Source organism: Hyla sarda, chromosome 12, assembly GCF_029499605.1.
Source record: "Hyla sarda isolate aHylSar1 chromosome 12, aHylSar1.hap1, whole genome shotgun sequence".
In the NCBI taxonomy this organism is placed as follows: Eukaryota; Metazoa; Chordata; class Amphibia; order Anura; family Hylidae; genus Hyla; species Hyla sarda.
Window position 1 is genome coordinate 76730547 of NC_079200.1, and position 25655 is coordinate 76756201.

Sequence of the window (25655 nt, forward strand, 5' to 3'; positions counted from 1 at the left end):
AGCTTCTGAGCGTGCTTCACATTATGGTAACCGGCCATGGACGTAAATATACGTCTGTGGTTGTTAAGGGGTTAAGAGTCTCCTCTGTCCTCCACTCATTACCTGTATTAATGGCACCTGTTTGAACTTGTTATCAGTATAAAAGACACCTGTCCACAACCTCAACCAGTCACACTCCAAATTCCACTATGGACAAGACCGAAGAGCTGTCAAAAGGACACCAGAAACAAAATTGTAGACCTGCACCAGGCTGGGAAGACTGATTCTGCAATAGGCAAGCAGCTTGGTGTGAAGAGATCAACTGTGGGAGCAATTTTTACAAAATGGAATGGGAGATCTTGTGTGGGGCTCCACCCCATGGTGTCAAAAAGATCCCAAGTACATTGAGCAAAAATCCTAGACCCACATGGGGGGGACCTAGTAAATGACCTGCACAGAGCTGGGACCAAAGTAACAAGGCTACCATTAATCCAGTACATGCCCAGGCCAGTCTGAAGTTTTCTGGAGCCAGTGGACTTACAGAAAACGTTTGACCTCTGTCATTGCCAACAAAGGGTATATAACAAAGTATTCAGATGAACTTTTGTTATTGACCAAATACTAATATTCCACCATAATTTGCAAATAAATTAATTAACCCCTTAAGGACCCGGGCTTTTTCCGTTTTTTCATTTTCAATTTTTCCTCCTTAATTTAAAAAAAATCATAACTCTAAAATTTTCACCTAAAATTCTATATGATGGCTTATTTTTTGCGTCACTAATTCTACTTTATAATGACAGTAATTTTACCCAAAAATCTACGGTGAAACGGGAAAAAAAATCAATGTGCGACAAAATTGATGAAAAAAACACTATTTTGTAAGTTTTGGGGGCTTCCGTTTTTACGCAGTACATTTTTCGGCAAAAATGATACCTTATCTTTATTCTGTAGGTCCATACGGTTAAAATGATACCCTACTTGTATAGGTTTGATTTTGCATCACTTCAGAAAAAAAATCATGAATACATGCAGGAAAATTTATACATTTAAAATGGTCATCTTCTGACCCCTATAACTTTTTTATTTTTCTGTGTTCAGGGCGCTATGAGGGCTCATTTTATGCACCGTGATCTGAAGTTTTTAGCGGTACCATTTTTGTTCTGATCAGACTTTTTAAATCACTTTCTATTTTGGACTTTGGAATTTTTTTGCGCATATGCCATTGAACGTGCGGTTTAAAAAGCGGTATATTTTTATAATTTGGACATTTCAGCATGCGGCGATACCACATATGTTTATTTTTATTTACACTGTTTTTTTTATTCTTAGAAATGCCGGGTGATTCAAACTTTTATTAGGGGAAGGGATAATTGAAAGGGTTAATGATTTTTTTTTTTTACACTTTTCTTATGCAATATTATAGCTCCTATAGGGGGCTACAACATTGCATCTTTTATACTGATTGATCCATCTCCATAGGAATGGACCAATCAGCGTTTTCAGCGATTGAATGCTCAAGCCTGGATCCCAGGCTTGAAGCATTCATTCGGCGGACAGCGCAGGAGGAGGTAAGACGACCTCCTCCTGTGCTACAGCTGTTCGGGATGCCGCGGCGATGTGCTAGCCGGGCACTTTTACTTTTGTTTTTAGCCGCATGGCTCAGCTTTGAGCGTGTGTCTAAAGGGTTTATAGCGCGCGACACCGCGATCAGTGCCCTGCGCTATTAGAGGCAGGTCCCGGCTTCACTATGACACCGGGCCCGCTCCGATATGATGCGGGGTCACCTTGTGACCCCGCGTTATATCGCAGGACCAGGACCCAGGACGTACCCATACGTCCTGGGTCCTTAAGAGGTTAGAAATCAGACAATGTGATTTTATGGATTTTTTTTTCTCATTATGTCTCTCATAGTTGAGGTATACCTATGATGAAAATTACAGGCCTCTCTCTCATCTTTTAAAGCGGGAGAACTTGTAGAAATTGGTGGCCGATACAGTGGTGACAGCTGCAGAGCTGGATTTGCACCCGTGGGCCTGTGCTTAGGACAGCAGTGTTGAGGGGGGGCAGCTCTTTAGTAAGGTAAAAAAAAAAATTAAAAAATTATAAAATGCTTTTGATGTAGCTGCCGCCGCAATGCTGTGATCAAAAATTACCCTTTTGGTTGAATCCATATGGGTCAGAACAGCTGCAAAATTTGCCACTTTCTGCATATAGGTGTAGGGTCTACTGAAACAAATTCTGCATATAACGGATGTAGTTTTGGTGGACATCTGTAGGATCTGCATGAAAATATTCTGATGCTCTGGGAATAATTTTGCTGGGGTATGTTCAGTTCAAGTGCTTAGGGCAGCATGAATTGTAAATACAGTCCTGCATGACACGACAGCCTGTGCTGCTGCCAGCATGGAGGCAGGACAATGGGTGGAGCCTGAAAGAAATATACTTTAAAGGGGTTCTCCGGTGCTCTCTTATCCCCTATCCAAAGGATAGGGGATAAGATGCCTGATCGCGGGGGGCCCACCGCAGGGGACCCCTGGGATCATGCACACGGCACCCCGTTTGTAATCAGTCCCCGGAGCGTGTTCGCTCCGGGACTAATTACCGGCGACTACAGGGCGGCGGCGTGTGACGTCACGCCTGCGCCGGCGTGTGATGTCACGCTCCGCCCCTCAATGCAAGCCTATGGGAGTGGGCGTGCTAGCTATCACGCCCCCTCCCGTAGGCTTGCATTGCGGGGCAGAGCATGACATCACACGCCGCCCACCCTGTAGTCGCCGGTAATCAGTCCCAGAGCGAACACGCTCCGGGGACTGATTGCAAATGGGGTGCCGCGTGCATGATCCCGGGGGTCCCCAGCGGTGGGCCCCCCGCGATCAGGCATCTTATCCCCTATCCTTTGGATAGGGGATAAGATGCTTAAGCACCGGAGAACCCCTTTAAGATTAAAAAGCCAAGACTAAAAAATTCAAAATATTTAAAATGCTGCTCCATCTGTGATCACAATGTTATAGAACAGAGCTAGCTGGGAAACAGACAAGTCCCTGCTTTATACCACACAGTCTCAAGACAGGTAACTAGATGCACATATGGGTGTTGATAAGTGTATGCTGAAGGCTCTAAAATACCCAGTTATAGTCCATCAATACAAAGAAACATATATCAAATATTGCTAGTACTTGTATTTATATAGAAATTCACATTATTCCATCATTTACAAACAAGTAAAAAAAAAAAGTTACCCAATTGCACTCGAGAGAGTCCCATGTGTGTAAGCTAGGAATCCACGGTTCAATTCACTCCATAAGGAGCCTTTGCTTTTTCTGCCTATTCACACCAGATCCATTGCGGAGCAGAAAAGACTCACCAAAGTGGATCCGATAAGTACTAGCAATATTGGATTTAGGTTTTTTTCTTTGTATTGCAAGTCTATTACCTACGTAACTGTGTGGCATTGTACACCTCTCACACTGAACCCCTTCACAAGCCATTTACCTCACTTTTAATCAGTAGAATTAGTGACAGCAGTCTCCATATCCTTACTGTTACAGTCAAGGCTGTCAATCACTCACTGGTGGGCGGAGCTCACTAGCAGATTGGCCTCTATATACAAGACATGCTTATATAGCTAGGCATTGCTTTCAATACCAGAGTAAGAAGGGTTAAATGTGGTCATCTAGTTGTTGCAAAACCACAATTTCCACCATACCATGACAGCTGAAGGCTGATGGGATTTTTAGTTTTCCAACCTGTTGTTCTCCAGCTGTTGCTAAACACACAGAGGCTCATTTACGAAAACTGGTGTGAGTTTTGAACTTTTTTCGAGCACAAATTTTGCAGAGACGGTCGTGCGACAATTGTATCAAGTGTCCCATAGAGCAACTTCTATTATTCTATAGGGCAGGATTGACCTACCCTGTGATAATGTCTAAATCTGGCCCCGTGCAACATTTTTGCAACATTTCACCAAAAGTGATAAGCCAGTGGACAAAATGCTCAAAGAACACTTCATGGTATTGAAATGTAAACATTCTAAATGAAATGTCGAAGAAATGGGCCAGTCTGCAACTTTTCATGCGACAAATTTAGACGGAAAAAAAAAAAGTCTAAATAGATTGATAAATTCCCCTCATAGTGATTTTAAGGAAAGTTTAGTGTATATGTGAAATAACACAGGAGGGTTAAATAGTAAAACTATAAAAATAAAAAATAAATCAAAAACATGACAAGTGACATTTGCGCACCAGGCAATGCTTTATTCTTGGCTTCAAAAGGTTTGGAAAATGAAATTGCTTTCTTGGTTGTAAAAATGTTGCTTTTTTTTTTCATTTATTTCAGAACAGGGAACATCAGAACAGGGAAAAATACCTTCTCTACAACTATGCAGAAATAGAGACAAGAGCTGATTAACTACAGTCCCCAGCAGAACCTGGTCCTGAAAAATTGAATGGCAGCACTAGAAAAATGGCCACCTTCCCAGCTGTAGATGAGCAAGGTGAAACCAAATGCTTTAGAAAGGGCTACTGTATAGAGGGCTGCTAACACACATCTAAAAGGGAATGTGAAGTCTAAATCTTTGGGGATATATATATATATATATATATATATATATATATATATATATATATATATATACACACACACATACATATATATATATATATATATATATATATATATATATACACATACATACATACATACATACTCAAAAGTGTTTTTTTTTTTCTTTATAACCGGTTTCTAATTTGGGATAGTAATTTTGTATGTACAATTTTGCAGGGGCAGCCATTATGCCTGAGCTTCTTTTACGGAGAGGTGCTTTACAGCATTAACATGGACCACTGACTTCTATAGGACAATATTGATCAAGCTGATAATTGGCCTATGGAAAAGGACCAGAGATCAGCTGAAAAACAAGAAAACGCTTGTTCGACTGCTGATGGTATCATTTAGTGTCCAGAGTGAAAGAGAAAGATTTCAAGATTAATTCAAAAAATAAATAGTAAAAAAAAAAAAAAAGGAAAAGTAGAGGGGGGGAAAAAGCAACACCTAAAAACATGTTTAGTATAAGCTTGATTTAAGCAACAACTTACTATCTGACCCCACATTCCCTTTCTGCAGCCTAGCATCTTTTTTTTTTGTGTCTGATCAATAACATAAAAAAACAAAAATTATAATAATTTAGAGGATTTAGCTGTCATCGGCCTCCAGGTTGATGTTGTTTCCGAACTTGGCATACAGCTGGACTTTAAGGTCACTTAAGACTTGCTGGATGGATTCTACTTGCGACTGTAAAAATTGAATTTCATCTTGTAATCCTTTCTGAATGGAAATGAGGAGGGAAAAAAAAATACAATAAATAGAAGGGAATATACACAATTATTTTTTGCAGAGGAGCATCCCTACAATGTAAAAATGGGGGCTACTAGTATTGGTCACATTTCCTCTATTCCACTGTTTCCCAACCTGGGACTCTCCACTTCCATCATGCCCTGATAGCCGAAGGTTGTCAGAGCAAGTTTGAATTTGTAGTTTTGCAACAGCAGGAGAGCCCCAGATTATGGAACACTGCACTTCTCCAACAATAAAAAAGTACCTTCTATTGTCACCTGGAGGGTCCTTGCTTCTCACCCCAGCATCCTTTCCATTATATAAAATTAGAGACATTTTTGCATGTAACTTTGCATAATCTGACAGACACCCCACTAACTGCAGAAATAACAGGGTACTGATGCAGGGAAGGTGTGACTGAGACCAACTATGCAGCTATGACTAGAGAGATTTCATCCTGACATATTATACAGAGACCGGGAATAAGTACATGCTGCTCCCTATACATATCCCAAAAGATATAGGGAGAGATTTATCAAAACCTGTCCAGAGGGAAAAAGTGCTGAGTTGCCCATAGCAACCAATCAGATCGCTTCTTTCATTTAAAAAAAAAAAAGGCCTGTGCAAAGTGAAAGAAGGGATCTATGGACATCCCAAATAAATTATACATTGATTCACATATACAATATGTCTACTTTATGTTTGCATCATAAAGTTAACATGTTTTTACTTTTGGAAGACATCAGAGGGCTTCAAAGTTCAGCAGCAATTTCCCAATTTTTCCCAAAATTTTCAAAATCAGAATTTTTCATGGACCAGTTCAGTTTTGAAATAGATTTGAAGGGCCTTCATATTAGAGATACCCCATTATAAAAACTGCACCCCTCAAAGTATTCAAAATGACATTCAATAAGTGTGTTAACCCTTTAGGTGTTTCACAGGAATAGCAGCCAAGTGAAGGAGAAAATTCAAAATCTTCATTTTTTTCCCACTGGCATGTTCTTCTAGACCCAGTTTTTGAATTTTTACAAGGGGTAAAAGGAGAAAAATCTTCCTATAATGTGTAACCCAACTTCTCTCGAGTAAGGAAATTCCTCATATGTGGATGTCAAGTTGTCTGTGGGTGCACTAGGGGGCTCAGAAGGGAAGGAGTGACAATAGGATTTTAGAGAGTGAATTTTTCTGAAATGGTTTTTGGGGGGCATGTCAAATTTAGGAAGCCCCTATGGTGCCAGAACAGCAAGAAAACCCCCACATGGCATACCATTTTGGAAACTACACCCCTCAGTGAACATAACAAAGGGGTACAGTGAGCCTTAACACCCCACAGGTGTTTGACGACTTTTCGTGAAAGTTGGATGTGTAAATGAATTTTTTTTTGTGTGTGGTGGATGCACGGCGATCCGGAGGTCTGGCAGCGGCGGGGGGGCTTTTTTTTCCTATTTTCCCTTGTAAAAATAAAAAATTTTGGGTAACACAAGCATTTTTGTGAAAAAAAAAAATGTTTTCTTCATTTTCCCATCAAACTTTAACGTAAATTTGTCAAACACCTGTGGGGTGTTAAGGCTCACTATACCTCTTGTCACGTTCTGTGAGGGGTGTAGTTTCCAAAATGGGGTCACATGTGGGTAGTTATTTTTTTGCGTTTATGTCAGAACCGCTGTAAAATCAGCCACCCCTGTGCAAATCACCAATTTGGGGATGGCCCCTGCGATGGCCCCGACATATGATAAAATCGACATACGATGCTTTTATATGTCGGGGCCATCGCATTAACTGCTATCCGACAGCGCAAAATGCTTAAGCTGCTGTCGGATAGCAGTTTAACCTCCCTGGCGGTATGATTCTTTCTGGAAATTTGTACCAAAAGCGGTACAATTTTTTGCACTGAATTTCACATCTCCCCCATCACATTCCCCCTCCCTTGTCACATCCCCCCCGTCACATTCTCCCCCCTCCTTGTCACATTCTTCCCCCCTTGTCACATTCCCCCCCTTGTCACATTCTACCCCTTCATGTTACATTCCCCTCCCCCTGTCACATCCCCCCCTTGTCACATTCCCCCCCCTGTCACATCCCCCCCTTGTCACATTCCCCCTCCCCTGTCACATCCCCCCCCCTTGTCACATTCCCCCCCCCTTGTCACCTTCCCCCCTGTCACATTCCCCCCCCCTTGTCACATCCCCCCTCTGTCACATTTCCCCCCTCCCCCCCTTGTCACATCCCCCCTCTGTCACATTCTTCCTATCCCCCCCCCCCCCCCCTTGTCACCTTGTCCTGCAGCAGGATACACTGGGTTTGCCGGGCAGATTTCAAACCTAGTGTATTTGCTGCAGAACAAGCCCTTTCCCCTTCAGCCAATCACAGGCTTTACACCACTGCGGCCTGTGATTGGCTGAAAAGTGAAAGGTCCTGTAAGATGAATAGAGCAGGGACCACAGCGCACGGAGGGGAACGACATCTGCAGGGACCGGGACTAGGTGAGCAAAAGGTTTTTTTATTTTACTACTTTTTCCTTTTACATTTAGCTCAGTGTTTTTCTAACAGGGTGCCTCCAGCTGTTGTGAAACTACTACTCCCAGCATGCCCGGACAGCCTTTGGCTGTTCAGGCATGCTGATAGTTGTAGTTTTGCAACAGCTGGAGGCCCCCTGGTAGGGAAACACTGACTTTTAGTATTTTTCTTTACCTGCTCTGGCCGGCCCCCGCAACGGGAGCAGACCAGAGCAGATAATCGCATGTTTTCCCGGGGGCCGCATCGCTTTTGCGATATATCGTGCAGCCCGGCCGGGAACTCTGTAATTCTACCCCGAGCGTGACTTGGGGTTACCGATCCTGGCAGGGAAAATTAACCCCGAGTCACGCTCGGGATTACCGCTCAGGAGGTTAAGCATCCCGGGCAGGTTCACTTACCTATCCCCGCTGCTCCGGGTCCACTTCGCCATCCTCCAGCATCTTCTGCATCTTCTCCAGGGTCCAGGCCTCGCTTTCTGGCGTCGTTATTACGTCACTACGCACGCCGGCGCAGCAGCGTAATAACGTCACCAGAAAGCGAGGCCCGGACCCTGCAGAAGATGCGGAAGAAGCCGGAGCAGCAGGACAGCATCGGGAGCCCCTTGGACAGCATCGGGAGCGGTGAGGACCTGGTCCGGAGCGGCGGGGACAGGCGAGTACAGCTTCCTATACTTTACATTGCACGGATTCCTCAACATATGATGGATTCCACAAACAATGGGTCGTTTGGAACGAATTACCATCGTATGTTGAGGGACCACTGTAGTGCGCTCTCACTCCTGAGCTTTGTTGTGCGCCCGCAGAGCATTTTTACGCCCACATATGGGGTATTTCCGTACTCAGGAGAAATTGCGTTACATATTTTGGCAGTCTTTTTTTCTTTTTACCTCTTGTGAAAATAAAAAGTATAGGGCAACACCAGCATGTTAGTGTAAAAATTTTTTTATTTTTACGCTAACCGGCTGATGTAGACCCCAACTTTTCCTTTTCATAAGGGGTAAAAGGAGAAAAAGCCCCCCAAAATTTGTAACGCAATTGCTCAAAAAGTACGGAAATACCCCATATGTGGCCATAAACTGTTTCCTTGAATTCGACAGGGCTCCGAAGTGAGAGAGCGCCATGCGCATTTGAGGACTAAAATAGGGATTGCATAGGGGTGGTCATTGGGAATCACCGGCGTAGAATACCCCTTTTTGGAAACACTGCCATACGATTTGTTTTTTATTTTTATTGGGGGGGGGAACTATTGAAGTGTAAAAAAAAATGTAAAATTAAAAGTAAAAAAAAAGTGAAAAATCCCCTCCCCAAATAAAAAAGTAAAACGTTTTTCCTATTTTACCCCAAAAAGCATAAAAAATTTATTTAATAGACATATCTGGTATCGCCGCGTGCGTAAATGTCCAAAATATTAAAATAAAATGTTAATGATCCCGTACGGCATGAACGTAAAAAAAAAAAAAAGTCCAAAATTGCTACTTTTTAAATACATTTTAATTATAAAAAATTATTAAAAGTTTTTTTATATGCAAATGTGGTATCAAAATAAAAAGTACAGATCATGGCGCAAAAAATGAGCCCTCATACCGCCGCTTATACGGAAAAATGAAAAAGTTATAGGTCATCAAAATAAAGGGATTATAAACGTACAAATTTAGTTAAAAAGTTTGTGATTTTTTTTTAAGCACAACAATAATATAATATCATTTTAATCGTATTGACTCTCAGAATAAAGAACACACGTAATTTTTACCGTAAATTGTACAGCGTGAAAACGAAACCTTCCAAAATTAGCAAAATTGCGTTTTTCTTTTTAATTTCCCCAGAAAAATTGTGTTTTTTGGTTGCGCAATACATTTTATAATATAATGAGTGAGGTCATTACAAAGGACAACTGGTCATGCAAAAAACAAGCCCTCATACTAGTCTGGCGATGAAAATATAAAAAAAGAGTTATGATTTTTAGAAGGCGAGGAGGAAAAAAAGTAAACGTAAAAATTTAATTCCTTAAGGCTAAAATGGGCTGAGTCCTTAAGGGGTTAAGGGGGCATATATGTAGTGTTTACCCTTTATTATGTGTTAGTGTAGTGTTTTTAGGGTACATTTAGGGTACTGACGGGTTTACAGTGAGTTTCCCGCTAGGAGTTTGCGCCGCGGCAGAAAATTTGCCGCAGCTCAAATCTGAAGCAGGAAACCTGCCTGTGTGAATGTACCCCCTGTACATTCACATGGGGGGGCAAACCTCCAGCTGTTTCAAAACTACTTTTGCAACAGCTGGAGGCACACTGGTTGGAAAACCTTCAGTTAGGTTCTGATACCTAATTCCGTACTTTCCAACCAGGGTGCCTCCAGCTGTTGCAAAACTACAACTCCCAGCATGTACTGATTGCCAAAGGGCATGCTGGGAGATGTAGTTATGCAACAGCTGGAGGTACGCAACTACAACTCCCAGCATGCCGAGCCAGCTGTTTGGGCATGCTGGGATTTGCAGTTTTGCAACATCTAGAGGGCTACAGTTTAGAGACTACTGCACACTGATCTCCAAACTGTGGCCCTCCAGATGTTGCAAAACTACAAATCCCAGCATGCCTAGACAGCAATTGGCTGTCTGGGCATGCTGGGAGATGTAGTTTTGCAACAGCTGGAGGCACACAACTACAACTCCCAGCATGCCCAGACAGCCGTTTGCAGCCGGGCATGCTGGGAGTTGTAGTTTTGCAACATCTGGAGAACCACTGTTTGGAGACCACTGTGTAGTGGTCTCCAAACTGTGATCCTCCAGATCTTGCAAAACTACAACTCCCGGCATGCCCAGACAGGCATTGGCTGTATGAGCATGCTGGGAGTTGTGGTTTTGCAACATCTGGAGGATCACAGTTTGGTGACCACTACACAGTAGTCCTCCAGATGTTGCTAAACTACAACTCCCAGCATGCCCAGACAGCCAATGCCTGTCTGGGCATGTCGGGAGTTGTAGTTTTGCAACATCTGGAGCATCACTCCCCGGCCAGTCATATCCCTCCGCAGCCTGCAGGATCCGCCACTGAGTAAGCAAGGACTTCTTATTCCTTCTGTGCCCCGCTCTCCCCGGACTTCCACACATGGGCAGAGGTCCGGCAGCAGCGATGGCGGGGGGACTTACCCCCGCCATCGCCGCTGCCAGACCTCCGGATAGCTGCGCATCAGTCCGTACCAGACATCTCCTTTAACCAGTGGGGAATATGGCTTTCTAGCTCTCACTGTCCACACTTGGGAAACACCTAATCCATTATAAGTAGTCTCTGTTTCCTTCTAAATATTACACTGAGGCTTATTCTTCTTAACGATTCGCTTAACTGCTTACATGACACTGTCAGGATGTTAGTAACAATTTGACTATCTCACATTCACTACTAATGTTTTCACCCTGTATGTTTTCGCTATTGAACATTGTTCTGCTTCTGTTTGCCCATGACATGGGCTATTTGGTTCAATGATATTCTAATACAACTATATTGTTCCTAATGTATCACTGGCTACTATGTTTATGAAAATGTACACTGTTACATACTTATTCTAATTTCTTTAAAATAAAAAATATTTTGAATCAACTCCTTAAGGACTCAGTTTTTCCGTTTTTGCATTTTAATTTTTTCCTCATCACCTTCTAAAAATCATAACGCTTTCAATTTTGCACCTAAAATTCCATATTATGGCTTATTTTTTGCACCACCAATTCTAATTTGCAGTGACAGTCATTTTACCAAAATATCCACGGTGAAACGGAAAAAAAATTCATTGTGCGACAAAATTGAAGAAAAAAAATTCCATTTTGTAGCTTTTGGGGGCTTCCGTTTCTACGTAGTACATTTTTTGGTAAAAATGACACCTTATCTTAATTCTGTAGGTCCATACGGTTAAAATGATACCCTACTTATATAGGTTCTTAAATAAAAATCATAACCACGTGCAGGAAAATTTATACGTTTAAAATTGTCATTTTCTGACCCCTATAACTTTTTTATTTTTCCCGCGTACAGGTATGAGGGCTCTTTTTGCGCTGTGATCTGAAGTTTTTATTGGTACCATTTTTATATTGATCGGACTGTTTGATCGCTTTTTATTCATTCACTTTGGATTTTTTTTTGCGCTTATTCCATTGACCGTGCGGTTTAATTAATTATATATTTTTATAGTTCGGACATTTCCGCACGCAGCGATACCACATGTTTATGTTTATTTACATAGTTTTTTTATTTTTAAATGAGAAAAGGGGGGTGATTCTTACTTTTATTATTAGGAAAGGGGTTAAATGATCTTTATAACCTTTTTTATTTATTTATTTTTTTTTTTACACTTTTCTTTTGCAGTGTTATGGTCTACCCTAGTGGCTACTAGACTGCACATACAGATCTCATACACAGATCATTGCCATGCATTGACATGGCAAAGATCAGTGCAAATGGGGGTCGATTGCTCAAGCCTGGATTTCAGGCTTGGAGCAATCGATCGCCGATCGGACACGACTGAGGCAGGTAAGGGGACATCCGCTTGTGTTCTAGCTGATCGGGACATCGCGATTTCACCACGATGGTCCCGATAAGCCCAATTGAGCTGCCAGGAAGCTTTTACTTTCATTTTATATGCGGCGATCAATTTTGAATGCCGCGTCTAAAAGGGTTAATAGCGTGCGGCACAACAATCGGTGCAGCACGCTATTAGCCCAGGGTCCTGGCTGTCATTAGCTGCTGGGACCAATCAGGTAGGACGCCGTGACCCTGCGTCCTTAAGAGGTAAAAAAAATAAAAATAAAAATAAAAAGGGGAGACAAGTTCGATTCACAAAGGTAAAAAAAGCATAAAAATCAGGAGCACTCACCAATACTTCAGAAGTTAAAAGTTTATCCTTTACCTGACATGCACACGCTTTTAATTAATTGAATAGACGTGAAGAGGGGACCTATTCAAGTGACAACTGTTTTGCACCCAACCAAGATGCTTTCATTGGTACATATTACACATAAAATACACATATTGTGCCCTTATAAAAACAATTTGTCTTGCAAAAAATAGATATTTAAAGAAGAAAAGAAACAGTGTCCTTTAGGGCTTATATAGAGGTTCTGCAGAAGCTGAGGTGGGAGCAATTAGAGAAAACGTCTTGGTTAGATGCAAAATGGTCGTCAATTGAACAGCTCCATTCTTCATGTCTACCTGACCTGCCAAGCTCTTAATAGATTGAATAAAGAATGAACTTCATATCGTTGGCTCTCTTTTAGGCCATGTTCACATGGCAGAATGTCTGTGCGAAATTCCACATGTATATTCTGCACAGACATTCTGCAGCAGCAGAGTCTCAATGATTTCAATGGAATTCTGCTGCACTATTCACATGGTAGAATTTCCCCACCAGATGTTTCTCTATGGAAATTCAGATTCCAGCATCCGCAAAAAGATTTTCTGTGTGGACATTCCACTGTGTGATCACAGCCTTAGGCCCCGTTGACACTACGGAATCTCCGCTCGCTGAATTCCGCGAGCGGAGTTTCCGCCTGGCGGCCGCCGCCGGAGGAGCTTCGGTGCTAGGGCCGCGGGTCATAGAGCCGTCACCATTGACGGCTATGCAGTGCTCGCGGAATCCACGCAAAGAATGAATATGTTCTTTCTTTGCGCGGAACAATTTCAGCAGCGGAATTGTCCACCGCTAAAATTCCGCAGTGTGAACGGGTCTCACGGAGACCCATTCACACTAATGTTTAGTTCACACCGCGGAATTCCGCTCACGGAGTTCCGCGAGAATTCCGTAGTGTGAACATAGCCTTAGGCTCCATTCACACGATGGGGATTTCCGTGCATCCGCTCAGAATCTGTTCTGACAAGTTGGCAGCATATTTTTTTTTTACGTTTTGCAGATTTGGCACAGGACTTCTTGCACTCATTACACAGATTCCGGACGGAACTCGGATTCCAATTTACTTTAATGGAACTCTGCCCCCAAATTCTGCAAAAAAATAAATAAAAAATTTATCATGTCAATTCTTTTTGGGGAATTCAGCAGCAGAGTCCCATTAAAGTCAATGGAACTCTAAATTCCCTCCGGAATATGTGGGTGTTGAATGCAAGAAATTCAGAAGAAATCCTGCAGCGGAAAATCTGCCGCGTGAACGGGGAAAGCAGAAATCATATTCACCACAATGTTCACCCCATGTAGCAGAATTTTCGAGCTGAATTTTTTTCACTAAACTGTGTGAATGGGACCCTACCTACCATGAATTATAGTACTTCTATTCTTGTACATAACTATTAGTATTATAGTAGATATATTCCTGTACACAGAAAGGGTGTGTTGTAGTAGCTATATTCCATAATTGACCTTTGCAGCTTCCAGCATTTCTTGAGTCTCTTCCTGGGAATGACTAATAAAAACATCTCCAATCTGATAAGGGATAAATAAAGAATCTTCTAACATCATGAGGTCATCAGAAGCATCCTCCAGGTTCTGAAGTTCTTTCTATGGAGAAAGTAATTTCATACTTTTAAGTAGCAATAAAGCATTATTAATTAATTAAACATTGCTGTATTAGTACTGACCGCACAGAATCATGTCATTCATACAGCATGCTTTTAATTGGTACATAATAGTACACATAAAATACACATTTTGCCCCCCCCCCCTCCCCAGAGAAAATGTATATCCAACTTTGTGTCTGCATCCTTAACCCCGCCATTTTGGGGGGCTTCGCTCTCTCCGCTGTGCACTTTTCGGTAAACACACTCTTTATTCTGTAAGTCCATACGTTTACAATGATACCCAATTCATATAAGTTTTATTTTACTACTTTTAACTTTTTGTACAAAAATTAGGATGTTTAAAATTGTCCTCTGCTGACTTATAACTTTTTTAGTTTTGCAGTATACAGGGATGTATAAGGGCTTATTTATTTTTTGCACTTGGATCTGTAGTTTTTATCAGTACCATTTTGATAACTTTCCTCAATTTTTTTATGGTATATGAAGTGACCAAAAATCCACAATTCTGGACTTTGGTATTTTATTGTGCCGTATTACTTTAACTTTATATTTTAATAGTCTGGACATTTACGCAAGTAGCAATACCACATGCTTATGTTTATTTTTGTGTACATTATTTTATTTTTTTTAAATGGGGGTAATATTCACTTTTATTAATTTTTTTCTTTACATTTTTTTTCCACAATTTTTTTTAGTTATTAGATTGCAATAACTATCAGTGTTATCAGCACTAAATTACTACAGGCTGCCACATGGCTTCCTGCTGCACTGATTGGACAGCAAGGAGGGAGGTAAGGGCCCTCCTGCCATCCTCTCAGCTGATTGGGACCCTGAGATTTTCACGTGCATGTACAGATCAGCTTCACTGAGCTACTGGAGAGTGATTTTTCCCATTTTAGATTCTGCTTCAACTTTGATCGCAGCATCTAAAGGGTTTATGCCGGGCATCAGCCCAATCGGCGATGCCTGGCATTAGCTATGGGTCCTGGTTGCTGATAGCAAACCGGGACCCACTGGGTATGAAGCATGCTCAGACGCTGTGCGAGCTTCATACAGCAAGAGCTGACACATGACATCCATTTGCTAGAGCAACCATCGGACACTGTGATCACATTGCAGGGTATCTGAGGGGTGACAGAGCGAGCCCCCTCCACCTGTCGGCCCTGTAAAGGCGGCAGTCACCCTGACTGCAGCATTTACATGGTTAGGCTATGTTCACACAGCAGAATTTCTGCATGGAATTCTGCAGAAATTAATTGCCCATTCACTTCAATGGAATTCCTGCCACGGAAGTTCTGTGTATTGGCTATAAATTCATGCGGAATTCCATGCAGAAATTCTGCTGTGTGAACACAGCCTTAATTGTCAGGATCGGCGCCCTCCATAGACTATACATTCCAGCCTGTGGAGACATATTTAAGAACGGATATATAAGATGCAGTCTGTGCTGAAGTGACAGCAGTATATCAACAGACCAGTAGTGGGGACATTACCTTCTTCACTTCAATCTCATCTTTTAGCTCTGTAATTCTGCTCGTATTTCTTGCAAAGATGTTTATTTTTTGCTGATCCTCAAAGGTGACATTCACATCTTCAGCAACCTGCAAGAAATGTAAAAATGTAAGAAAACTGTGTAAAACATGGCAAAGAATTCTACAAAAAGAAGCATTGTATTGTATCTGCCTTGAACATCAGGGACCAAGTAAACATTCTCCTGGAATCATGAGCGCTTATCCAGACATCCACATGACTTATTGGATTGTACTGAACATAGACATATAGGAGAAGATCCTAGAGGACAATAGAAGACAAAAACAGGTGTCCTGCACTCACCGCTTCAGTTCTGATTATGCGGCTCCCATCTCGGGCTGCTCCTCCGGATCAGGGGCTGACGGTAGCATGGGGCGCTCAGAGAGCGCCCCACGCTACCGTCAGCCCCTGATCCGGAGGAGCAGCCCGAGATGGGAGACGCATAATCAGAACTGAAGCGGTGAGTGCAGGACGCCAGTTTTTGTCTTCTATTGTCATTACATTGATTGCTGCATATTTGTCCTAGCACCACCGCACCTGGCGTTTCTGGTTTCTACCCGAGTCTTGCCATTGTTCATCTCGTTGTGCTGCGTGGAGAAGGTATCGGTGCCACTGGTCTTTTTCTTATTTGAAGATCCCAGAGGATGCACTGTCATGCTATTATCCCAGATTAAGAAGAATTGTCCAGCCCACGTTCCCGTTAAAATCCAAATCTTTATTCAAGCATGTACACCAGGTACGAAGACAGGGTAGACACAGTTGACGCGTTTCAGCCCGTCAAAGGGCCTTAGTCATACAGTATGACTAAGGCCCTTTGACGGGCTGAAACGCGTCACCTGTGTCTACCCTGTCTTCATACCTGGTGTACATGCTTGAATAAAGATTTGGATTTTAACGGGAACGTGCGCTGGACAATTCTTCCTTATCTTGCTATTGCCAGCACAGGGTACGGTCCGTACCAGTCCGTGCGCAGCAGGACGTAGGAGGTCGAGCTGAACACGGATTGCACAGCTTCCACATTATCCCAGATTGTAATGAAGAGCAGAAAGCATGTGAGGTTCGCTCTTTTCTTCTGCACCCCTTCTCAGACACTTTAGACTGCAGAACGTGGGGTCATGGGATATTCACTCTGCTGCAAACCCAGATAGAGGACAGCTGCTGCCTGCTTCATGTCACATTCTACTGGAGCCACTGTATCGGTTTTATTGCCAGACTAAAAACTGTGCAGGCCACGGTTTTCAGTCTGGCGACAAAACTGTATAGTCCAAAAATGAGCAAACTGGAGTCACTGACTGACTCCGTTCGGCTCATTCAAATGAATAGGATGTGGTGCCGGTCCAGTGGGGATATGGCAGCGGATGGTTTTTAAATTTCCCCGCCGGATCTGGCAGCTGTATGCCCAAATTGTAGTGGGAATGTAGCCTGACTCAGCGATGCATGCGATGATGTGCCGACACAGCAGGCCAGATTTATTATTGCAAATACTCCACAAAAAGCTAGTCACAAGACTCAAGGATTTCTACTGAAGAATTGGAGAGTAAAAAATGGCAGTGTAAAATAATTCCTTGGTTGAACTTGATGGACGTGTGTTTTTTTTCGACAAATTTGTAACAAAAAAAGAAACAGTTCTTTTTGTGTGTGTGTGTGTGTGCGCGTAATTTTAGAAAACTAGCCCTGAGCCTGAAAATGTCTCAAAGAGTAAAAAGAAAAATTGCTGCGTGTGTCTGATTGATACTTCCCTTTAAACTGCTAGCTAATATCTGGGATTCTGGTTGCAGCAAAAATTGGCATATACCAAATAAACCGGTAACGGCGCATATCATCGATCGTGCTGATGTGTGCCATTAACCCCTCAGAGGCCATGATCAATACAGATCACGGCATCTGCAGCAGTGCAGTCACTAAACTGGATGATCAGATTGCCCGCAGCACTGCTGCGGTGATCCGATCATCCAGCATGGCGGCCACAGGGGTGTGGAAATTTAAAAAAAGAAAAACTACTTGTCCAAGGGACTAAAGCGGAACACAATCTACTTGTCCCTCAAGAAAATCCACTTGTCCTGGTAGATAAAATAATTTCAACCAAAATAGTACGATCCACCCCACTAGACCACCAGGGATGGATATAAGATCCCTTTAGACACTGCTGTCAACTTAGACAGCGCTGATCTAATGGTTTAATAGCGGCCATGGCGATCGCAGCATGCCAGGCTATTAGCGGCCGGAGAGCTGTAGCTCCTTTTACGCCCGAGGAAAGCCCAGAAAAGTCTAGATGTAACTTTTTGATCACCTTATAAAAAAATTCTCATATGAAGTGACCAAAAATGAACAATTCTGGACTATTTTTTTACATTTCCACCGTTCACCGTACGGTTTAATTAACATTATATTTTAATAGTCTGGACATTTCCACATGCAGCGATACCACTTATGTTTATTTTTGTACATTAATTTTTATTTAAAGAAAATTGGAAACTTTTATTAGGAAAGGGGCTTATTCACATATATACGCACTTTTTAAAATATTTTAATCACTATTTTTCAGTCTTCATAGGGACTTATGTGCTACTGGGGGTGTTCTGCTTCTCCAGTTTATGTGGTGCATTATGTGTCAGAAAATGCTGGAAGTTGCATTTAGTTACCAGATAACTACAACACCCAGCATGCCCTGATACAGCCTATGGTTGTGTGGGTGTTGCAGCATGTTGCACTGTGTGGTAGTACAGTTAAGGTTATTGTGTAACATGCTGGGAGTTGTAGTTTTGGTTTGTGTCAGCTACAGAGCCAAAAGCTGTGTCAAGGAATACAGGGAATTACAGTTAGTAACTACAACTCCCAGCATGCCCTGATGCAGCCTATGGTTCTGCAGCTGACCTGAACCAAAACTACAACTCCCAGCATGTAACACTTTACAGTTCTACAGTTCAGGTTATGGTGTAACATGCTGGAGGTTGTAGTTTTGGTTCGGGTGTGTTTGCGTGCATCCGTGGGGCTTTTGGTCGGCGGGCGAGTATGGAGGGGCGGGATTCTGGGGGTGCAATTTAGTGCGGGCGGCCAGAAGCCACTGAAAATAAATAAAAGTAGATGGCACAACTGGTGGCGGCGGCGGCAGCAGCGCGCCCCCCCCAAAAACACAGGCCCTTGGGCACTGACCTAATGCCCGAGGTTACAGTCCGCCCCTATACAAAACATTCATGCATGCACATATACATGCACCAGCCACTGGCGCCCATATCATACATACACACACCCCCGCCACTGCCCCCCTACATCATAAATTACATACACACATCACAGATACATCATACGCATACACTCACACCATACATATGCACACATCATACATACACCCACCGCGGTCCCCCCATCATACATTACATACACACATCACACATACACCATACATATGCACACATCATACATACACCCACCGCGGTCCCCCCATCATACATTACATACACACATCACACATACACCATACATATGCACACATCATACATACACCCACCGCGGTCCCCCCATCATACATTACATACACACATCACACATACACCATACATATGCACACATCATACATACACCCGCCGCTGCCCACCCCACATCATACATTACATACACACACACACACACACATCACACTTAGACATACATGATACACACATTATACATTACATACACATCACACATAGACAGACATCATACACACATCACACCATACATATGCACACATCATACATACACCTGCCGCTACCCACCCCTCCCCATCATACATTACATACACACATCACACATACACTCACACCCTACATATACAACCACCCTTCCTGCTGCCGCCTGCATTCTCGGCCTTCTCACCTGAGCCGGCCATGAGTGGACATCAGAGCTGTAGAACCGGCACAATAAAGACCCGCCGGCCGGTGTGAGGTTGCATGGGTTTGAAAATCTCACCTCACATCAGACGTCCTCCCCCCCCCCCCCCCTGCTCTGTTTTCCCCGTGCAAACTTGCAACCTCCCCGTGGTGGATTAGGTCCTGTGGAGACAGAGCAGGGGGAGGGATAGAGCTGTGTGCAGGGGAGGGAGCTGTGTACCGAGCTGTCTACGTCCTCTCTCTCACCCTACTGTGTCTTCTGAGCTGCGTCCTCCATCCTCCGGGAGGGGAGATATGGTGGCTCTGCGGTCAGCTGGGGGCCGCCGCCCCCTACATACACCCTGAGCACCGGTGTGAGGTGCAGACTTGCATTGGCTCCTGCGCCTCACACCGGCATTAAAGAAAAATAAGGGGGAAGTCGGTCTGTCCCTGCTTGCCCGATACAGGGCTAAATCTATGAAAAATTCACCAGCCCGGCACCCAGAACTACTTGTCCCGGGCGTCGGGCGATAGGATTTCCACATCCCTGGGCCAGAGGTCCCCTCACCTGCATAGCACACATACAGTAAACAGGACTCACGACACCAAACCTCCAACACGTTTTGCTAGCATAGGCTTATCCCGGCGAAACACGTCGGAGGTTTGGTGTGGCTGGCGCTGGTCTCTTTGTGTGATTCCTTATATGCATTTTTAATTTCATTTGTATACCAATAAAGTTATTAATAGTTTCATATTTGTTGTTGTCCGGAGGTTTTTTTTCTTGTGCCTTGTGCGCAAACTTGTAGGTGGTGCAGGCTTTATCATTGTCAGAGTCGCAGCAGCCACAGGACGTGAGGTAAGCCCTCCGGCTACCTCAGCAGTGGATCGCGGCGGAGGGGCGATCCACCCCACTGGACCACCAGGGATGGTTTAAATGTCCCTTTAGATGCTGCTGTCAACTTTGACAGCGGCGATCTAAAGGGTTAATACCCGGCCACGGCAATCGCTGCATATCGGCTATTAACGCTGGCACCCAGCTACAGGAATCATTTGGGGGCCGGCCGGTATGACGCAGGCTCAAGTCGGGAGCCCACGCCATACAACGTTTGCCGTCTCAGGACAGGCCAGCCCGTCCTTAGATGGCAACCGGTTAATCGTATTGACCCACAGAATAAAGAAAACATATCCTTTTTACCGTAATTGTACAGCGTGAAAATTAAACCTTCCAAAATTAGCAAAATTGCAGTTTTCTTTTCAATTTCCCCACACAAATTATTATTTTTTGGTTGCGCCATACATTTTATGGTAAAATGAGTGATGTCATTACAAAAAACAACTGGTCGTGCAAAAAACAAGCCATCATACTCGTTTGTGGGTGAACATATAAAAAAGAGTTATGATTTTTTTTTAATTTGTAAAACATGACGAAAACTATACAAATCTGGTATTGCTGTAATCAGGCCGGTCTAAAGTATCAAAACAACGTTATCTCAACCACAAGGTAAATGGCGTAGAAAAGAAAACCACCAAATCTGCAAAATTATCTTTTACTATTTCAAATTTCCCATCACCTAATATATATTTTTTGGTTAGGAGAATGTTATTGAAAAATTAAAAGGTATCATTATAGTAGGTAGTTATGGCTATTATAGGGCGAGGAGGAAAAAATGAGAGCGTAAAAGCGAAAATTGGCCGGACAAGTGGATCGTCATGAGGGACAAGTAGATTTTGCTCCATTTTAGTCCCGTGGACAAGTAGTTTTTTTAATAAAATTTCCTCACCCCTGTCATGGACAAGGCTACATGAGCAGACCGACCAATCACCTCCCACCACCACAAGGGAGGGACACGCCCCCTCCCATAGATTTGTATTGGGGGGCGGGACGTGATGTCATGAGGGGCGGAGCCGTGACGTCACGATGCTCCGACCCCTGTATTGCCCGTCATTACGCACAGAGCGAGTTTGCTCTGTGCAGCAATGACAGCGGGGTGCCGCAGCCGAGATCCCGGGAGTCCCCAGCGGCGGGACCCCTGGGATCAGATATCTTATCCCCTATCCTTTGCATAGGTGATAAGATGTCTAGGGGCGGAGTTAGTGCTGGGCGGTATGACCAAAAATGTGTATCTCAGTATTTTTCAAACTTATGGCGGTTCCACTATATATTTTTTTCACTCATTTCCCCCTTACCACCATACTTCTCCCCGCCCCTCTCGAGTGAATTATCAGCCGCAGTGCACTGGGGAACTAATCATATATGACCCACAGGTGCTGTCCTGCTTTTTCTCCCCCCACCGAATGAATGAACTATCAGCCGCAGCGCTGTCCCCACATGGGGGGGACTAATCACGTTACCCGCAGGCGCTGATCTCCTTTTCCTCCTATGAGCCGCGGCGCTGGAAATGAATGAGTTGTGAGCCGCGGGCGCAGGACGGAGAACGGAAGCTGTCACCTACCCCTGCAAGCGCTGAAAGTTAGTGGGCCGTGGGCGCTGCAGAAGTTCTGATCAGAGGGATAGGGGATAAGATGTCTGATCCCGAGGTTCCCGCCGCTGGGGACCCCCCCGGGATCTCGGCTGCGGCACCCCGCTATCATGACTGCACAGAGTAAACTCGCTCTGTACGTAATGACGGGCAATACAGGGGCCAGAGCATCATGACATCATCGCTCTGCCCCCTCCTAACATCACAGTCCGCCCCCTTAATGCAAGTCTATGGGAGGGGGCATGACAGCCACCACGCCCCCTCCCATAGAACTGGACTGAGGGGGCGGAGCCGTGACATCTCGATGCTCTGGCCCCTGTATCGCCCGTCATTACGCACAGAGCAAGTTTGCTCTGTGCAGTCATGACAGCGGGGTGCCGCAGCAGAGATCCCTTGGGTCCCCAGCGGCGGGAGCCCGTGATCTGACATCTTGTCCCCTATCCTTTGGATAAGGGATAAGATGTCTAGGAGTACCCCTTTAACACCCCACCGGTGTTTGACGACTTTTCGTTAAAGTCAGATGTGTAAATTAAATTTTTTTTCTTCACTAAAATGTTATTTTTTTCCCGCAAATTTACAATTTTTACAAGAGGTAATAGGAGGAATGCCCCCCAAAATTTGTAACCCCATTTCTTCTGAGAATGGAAATACCCCATATGGGAATGTAAAGTGCTCTGCGGGCGAACTACAATGCTCAGAAGAGAAGGAGCACCATTGGGCTTTTGGAGAGACAATTTGTCTGGAATGGAAGTCGGGGGCCATTTGCATTTACAAAGTCCCCATGCTACCAGAACAATTTTGGAACACCAAAATTTGGGAACACAAACATTTTTGTGAAAAAATACAAATTTTTCATTTTCACATCCAACTTTAACGAAAATTCTTCAAACACCTGTGGGGTGTTAAGGCTCACTATACCCCTTGTTACATTCCGTGAGGGGTGTAGTTTCCAAAATGGGGTCACATGTGGGTGTTTTTTTTTGCGTTTATATCAGAACTGCTGTAATCTGCCACCCCTGTGCAAATCACCTCAAATGTACATAGTGCGCTCTCACTTATGAGCCTTGTTATGTGACCGCAGAACACTTTACACCCTCATACGGGGTCAACATGCTGCGATTTTACAAAACTGCCAAGGAGCTGAAAAAGAATGAAAAAACAACAAAAGGATGAAAAAAAAGCCAAACTGAAAAACGCCAAGTGGAAAAAGAATTGTGCAAATTCTCATTGATTTACAGTTAACATCTGGCTGCAGGCAGCGTTTTTTGGCCTAAAAAAATGCCATGAGGCAGAATTGGCACTTTTCTTGGCATTCCAACCAACCCCCCCCCCCCCCCCCCCAAAAAAAAAAAAAAGTGGAATCACGGTTTTTGGTCCGTTCACAAAACTGTATACAGGGCAAAAATGAGCCAACCGGAGTCAGCGTTTGGTTCAGGTCGGCTCACTGAAATGAATGGGGTTCGGGCCGGATCCTGCTGGGATATGGGAGCGGACGGTTTTCGCCCCTCCCAACTGGATCCAGAACCCGTACACTACAAGTGTGAACCCACCCTTAGGGTGCGTTCCCACAGGGCGTATACGCAGCGTATTTGACGCTGCGCAAAATGTATGTCAGCAGCGGGAAATACGCTGCGTATCCCTTGCTCACTATACACACAGGGCTTTCCGGCGGCAGCCCTATGTGTGTAGTGAGTTTTGGAGGCGGGGCCGCGTGCCGGCGTATCTGTGACGCGCGGCCCCGCCTCCAAAACTCACTACACACATAGGGCTGCCGCCGGAAAGCCCTGTGTGTATAGTGAGCAAGGGATACGCAGCGTATTTCCCGCTGCTGACATACATTTTGCGCAGCGTCAAATACGCTGCGTATACGCCCTGTGGGAACGCACCCTTAGGCTAAGTTTCCACTTCTGGCAGTTTTTGGATATCTGTCACTGCAGTTTTTGAGCCAAAACCAGAAGTGGATTCAAAAGGAATAAGACCTAAAGGAAGGACTTATAAAGGACTTATATAAAGGAAGGACTTATACTTCTCCTCCCTTATGGATCCACTTCTGACTTTGGCACAAAAACTGCAGTGGCAGATATCCAAAAACTGCCAGAAAAAGCTGTCACGCCCCCTCCCATAGGCTTGCATTGAGGGGCGGAGGCGTGACGTTACACACCACCGACCCCGTGGTCGCCAGTAATCAGCCCCGGAGCGAACATGCTCCGGGGACTGATTTTAACTGCGGGGCAAGATCATGGGGGTTCCAAGTGGCGGGACCCCCGCGATCAAGCATCTTATCCCCTATCCTTTGGATAGGGGATAAGATGTGTAAGCGCCGGAGTACCTCTTTAACCCCTTAACGACGCAGGACGTATATTTACGTCCTGCGCCGGCTCCCGCGATATGAAGCGGGATCGCGCCGCGATCCCGCATCATATCGCGTGGGTCCCGGCGCTAATCAACGGCCGGGACCCGCGGCTAATACCACACATCGCCGATCGCGGCGATGTGCGGTATTAACCCTTTAGAAGCGGCGGTCAAAGCTGACCGCCGCTTCTAAAGTGAAACTGAAAGTATCCCGGCTGCTCAGTCGGGCTGTTCGGGACCGCCGCGGTGAAATCGCGGCGTCCCGAACAGCTGATCGGACACCGGGAGGGCTCTTACCTGCCTCCTCGGTGTCCGATCGACGAATGACTGCTCCGTGCCTGAGATCCAGGCAGGAGCAGTCAAGCGCCGATAATGCTGATCACAGGCGTGTTAATGCACGCCAGTGATCAGCATAGGAGATCAGTGTGTGCAGTGTTATAGGTCCCTATGGGACCTATAACACTGCAAAAAAAAAGTAAAAAAAAAGTGTTAATAAAGGTCATTTAACCCCTTCCCAAATAAAAGTTTGAATCACCCCCCTTTTCCCATAAATAAAATAAAACAGTGTAAAAAAAAATAAAAATAAACATATGTGGTATCGCCGCGTGCGTAAATGTTCGAACTATAAAAATATATCATTAATTAAGCCGTACGGTTAATGGCGTACGCGCAAAAAAATTCCAAAGTCCAAAAAAGCGTATTTTGGTAACTTTTTATAACATTAAAAAATGAATAAAAAGTGATTAAAAAGTCCGATCAAAACAAATATCATACCGATAAAAACTTCAGATCACGGCGCAAAAAATGAGTCCTCATACCGCCCCGTACGTGGAAAAATAAAAAAGTTATAGGGGTCAGAAGATGACATTTTTAAACGTATACATTTTCCTGCATGTAGTTATGATTTTTTCCAGAAGTGCGACAATATCCAACCTATATAAGTAGGGTATCATTTTAACCGTATGGACCTACAGAATAATGATAAGGTGTAATTTTTACCGAAATATGCACTGCGTAGAAACGGAAGCCCCCAAAAGTTACAAAATGGCGTTTTTTTTTCGATTTTGTCGCACAATGATTTTTTTTTCCGTTTCACCGTGCATTTTTGGGTAA

At 44.0% G+C, this 25655-nt stretch overlaps 1 protein-coding gene across 4 annotated transcripts in view; it reads right to left on the bottom strand.

Moving 5' to 3' along the window:
- Positions 1 to 4214: 4214 nt before the first annotated feature.
- Positions 4215 to 25655, bottom strand: part of PFDN4 (prefoldin subunit 4) — a 65620-nt gene continuing 44179 nt past the window's right edge. For 2 of the 4 annotated variants that reach the window (XM_056548682.1, XM_056548686.1), the window contains exons 2-4: positions 15826 to 15933; positions 14175 to 14312; positions 4215 to 5304 (exon numbers count right to left, since the gene is read on the bottom strand). In XM_056548682.1, the coding sequence (XP_056404657.1) occupies positions 5173 to 5304; positions 14175 to 14312; positions 15826 to 15933 (378 nt within the window). In that variant the 3' untranslated portion in view covers positions 4215 to 5172. Of the gene's footprint in view, positions 5305 to 14174; positions 14313 to 15825; positions 15934 to 16015; positions 16097 to 16399; positions 16412 to 25655 lie in introns of those variants that run through there. The other 2 variants (XM_056548684.1, XM_056548683.1) reach the window with 2 other exon arrangements.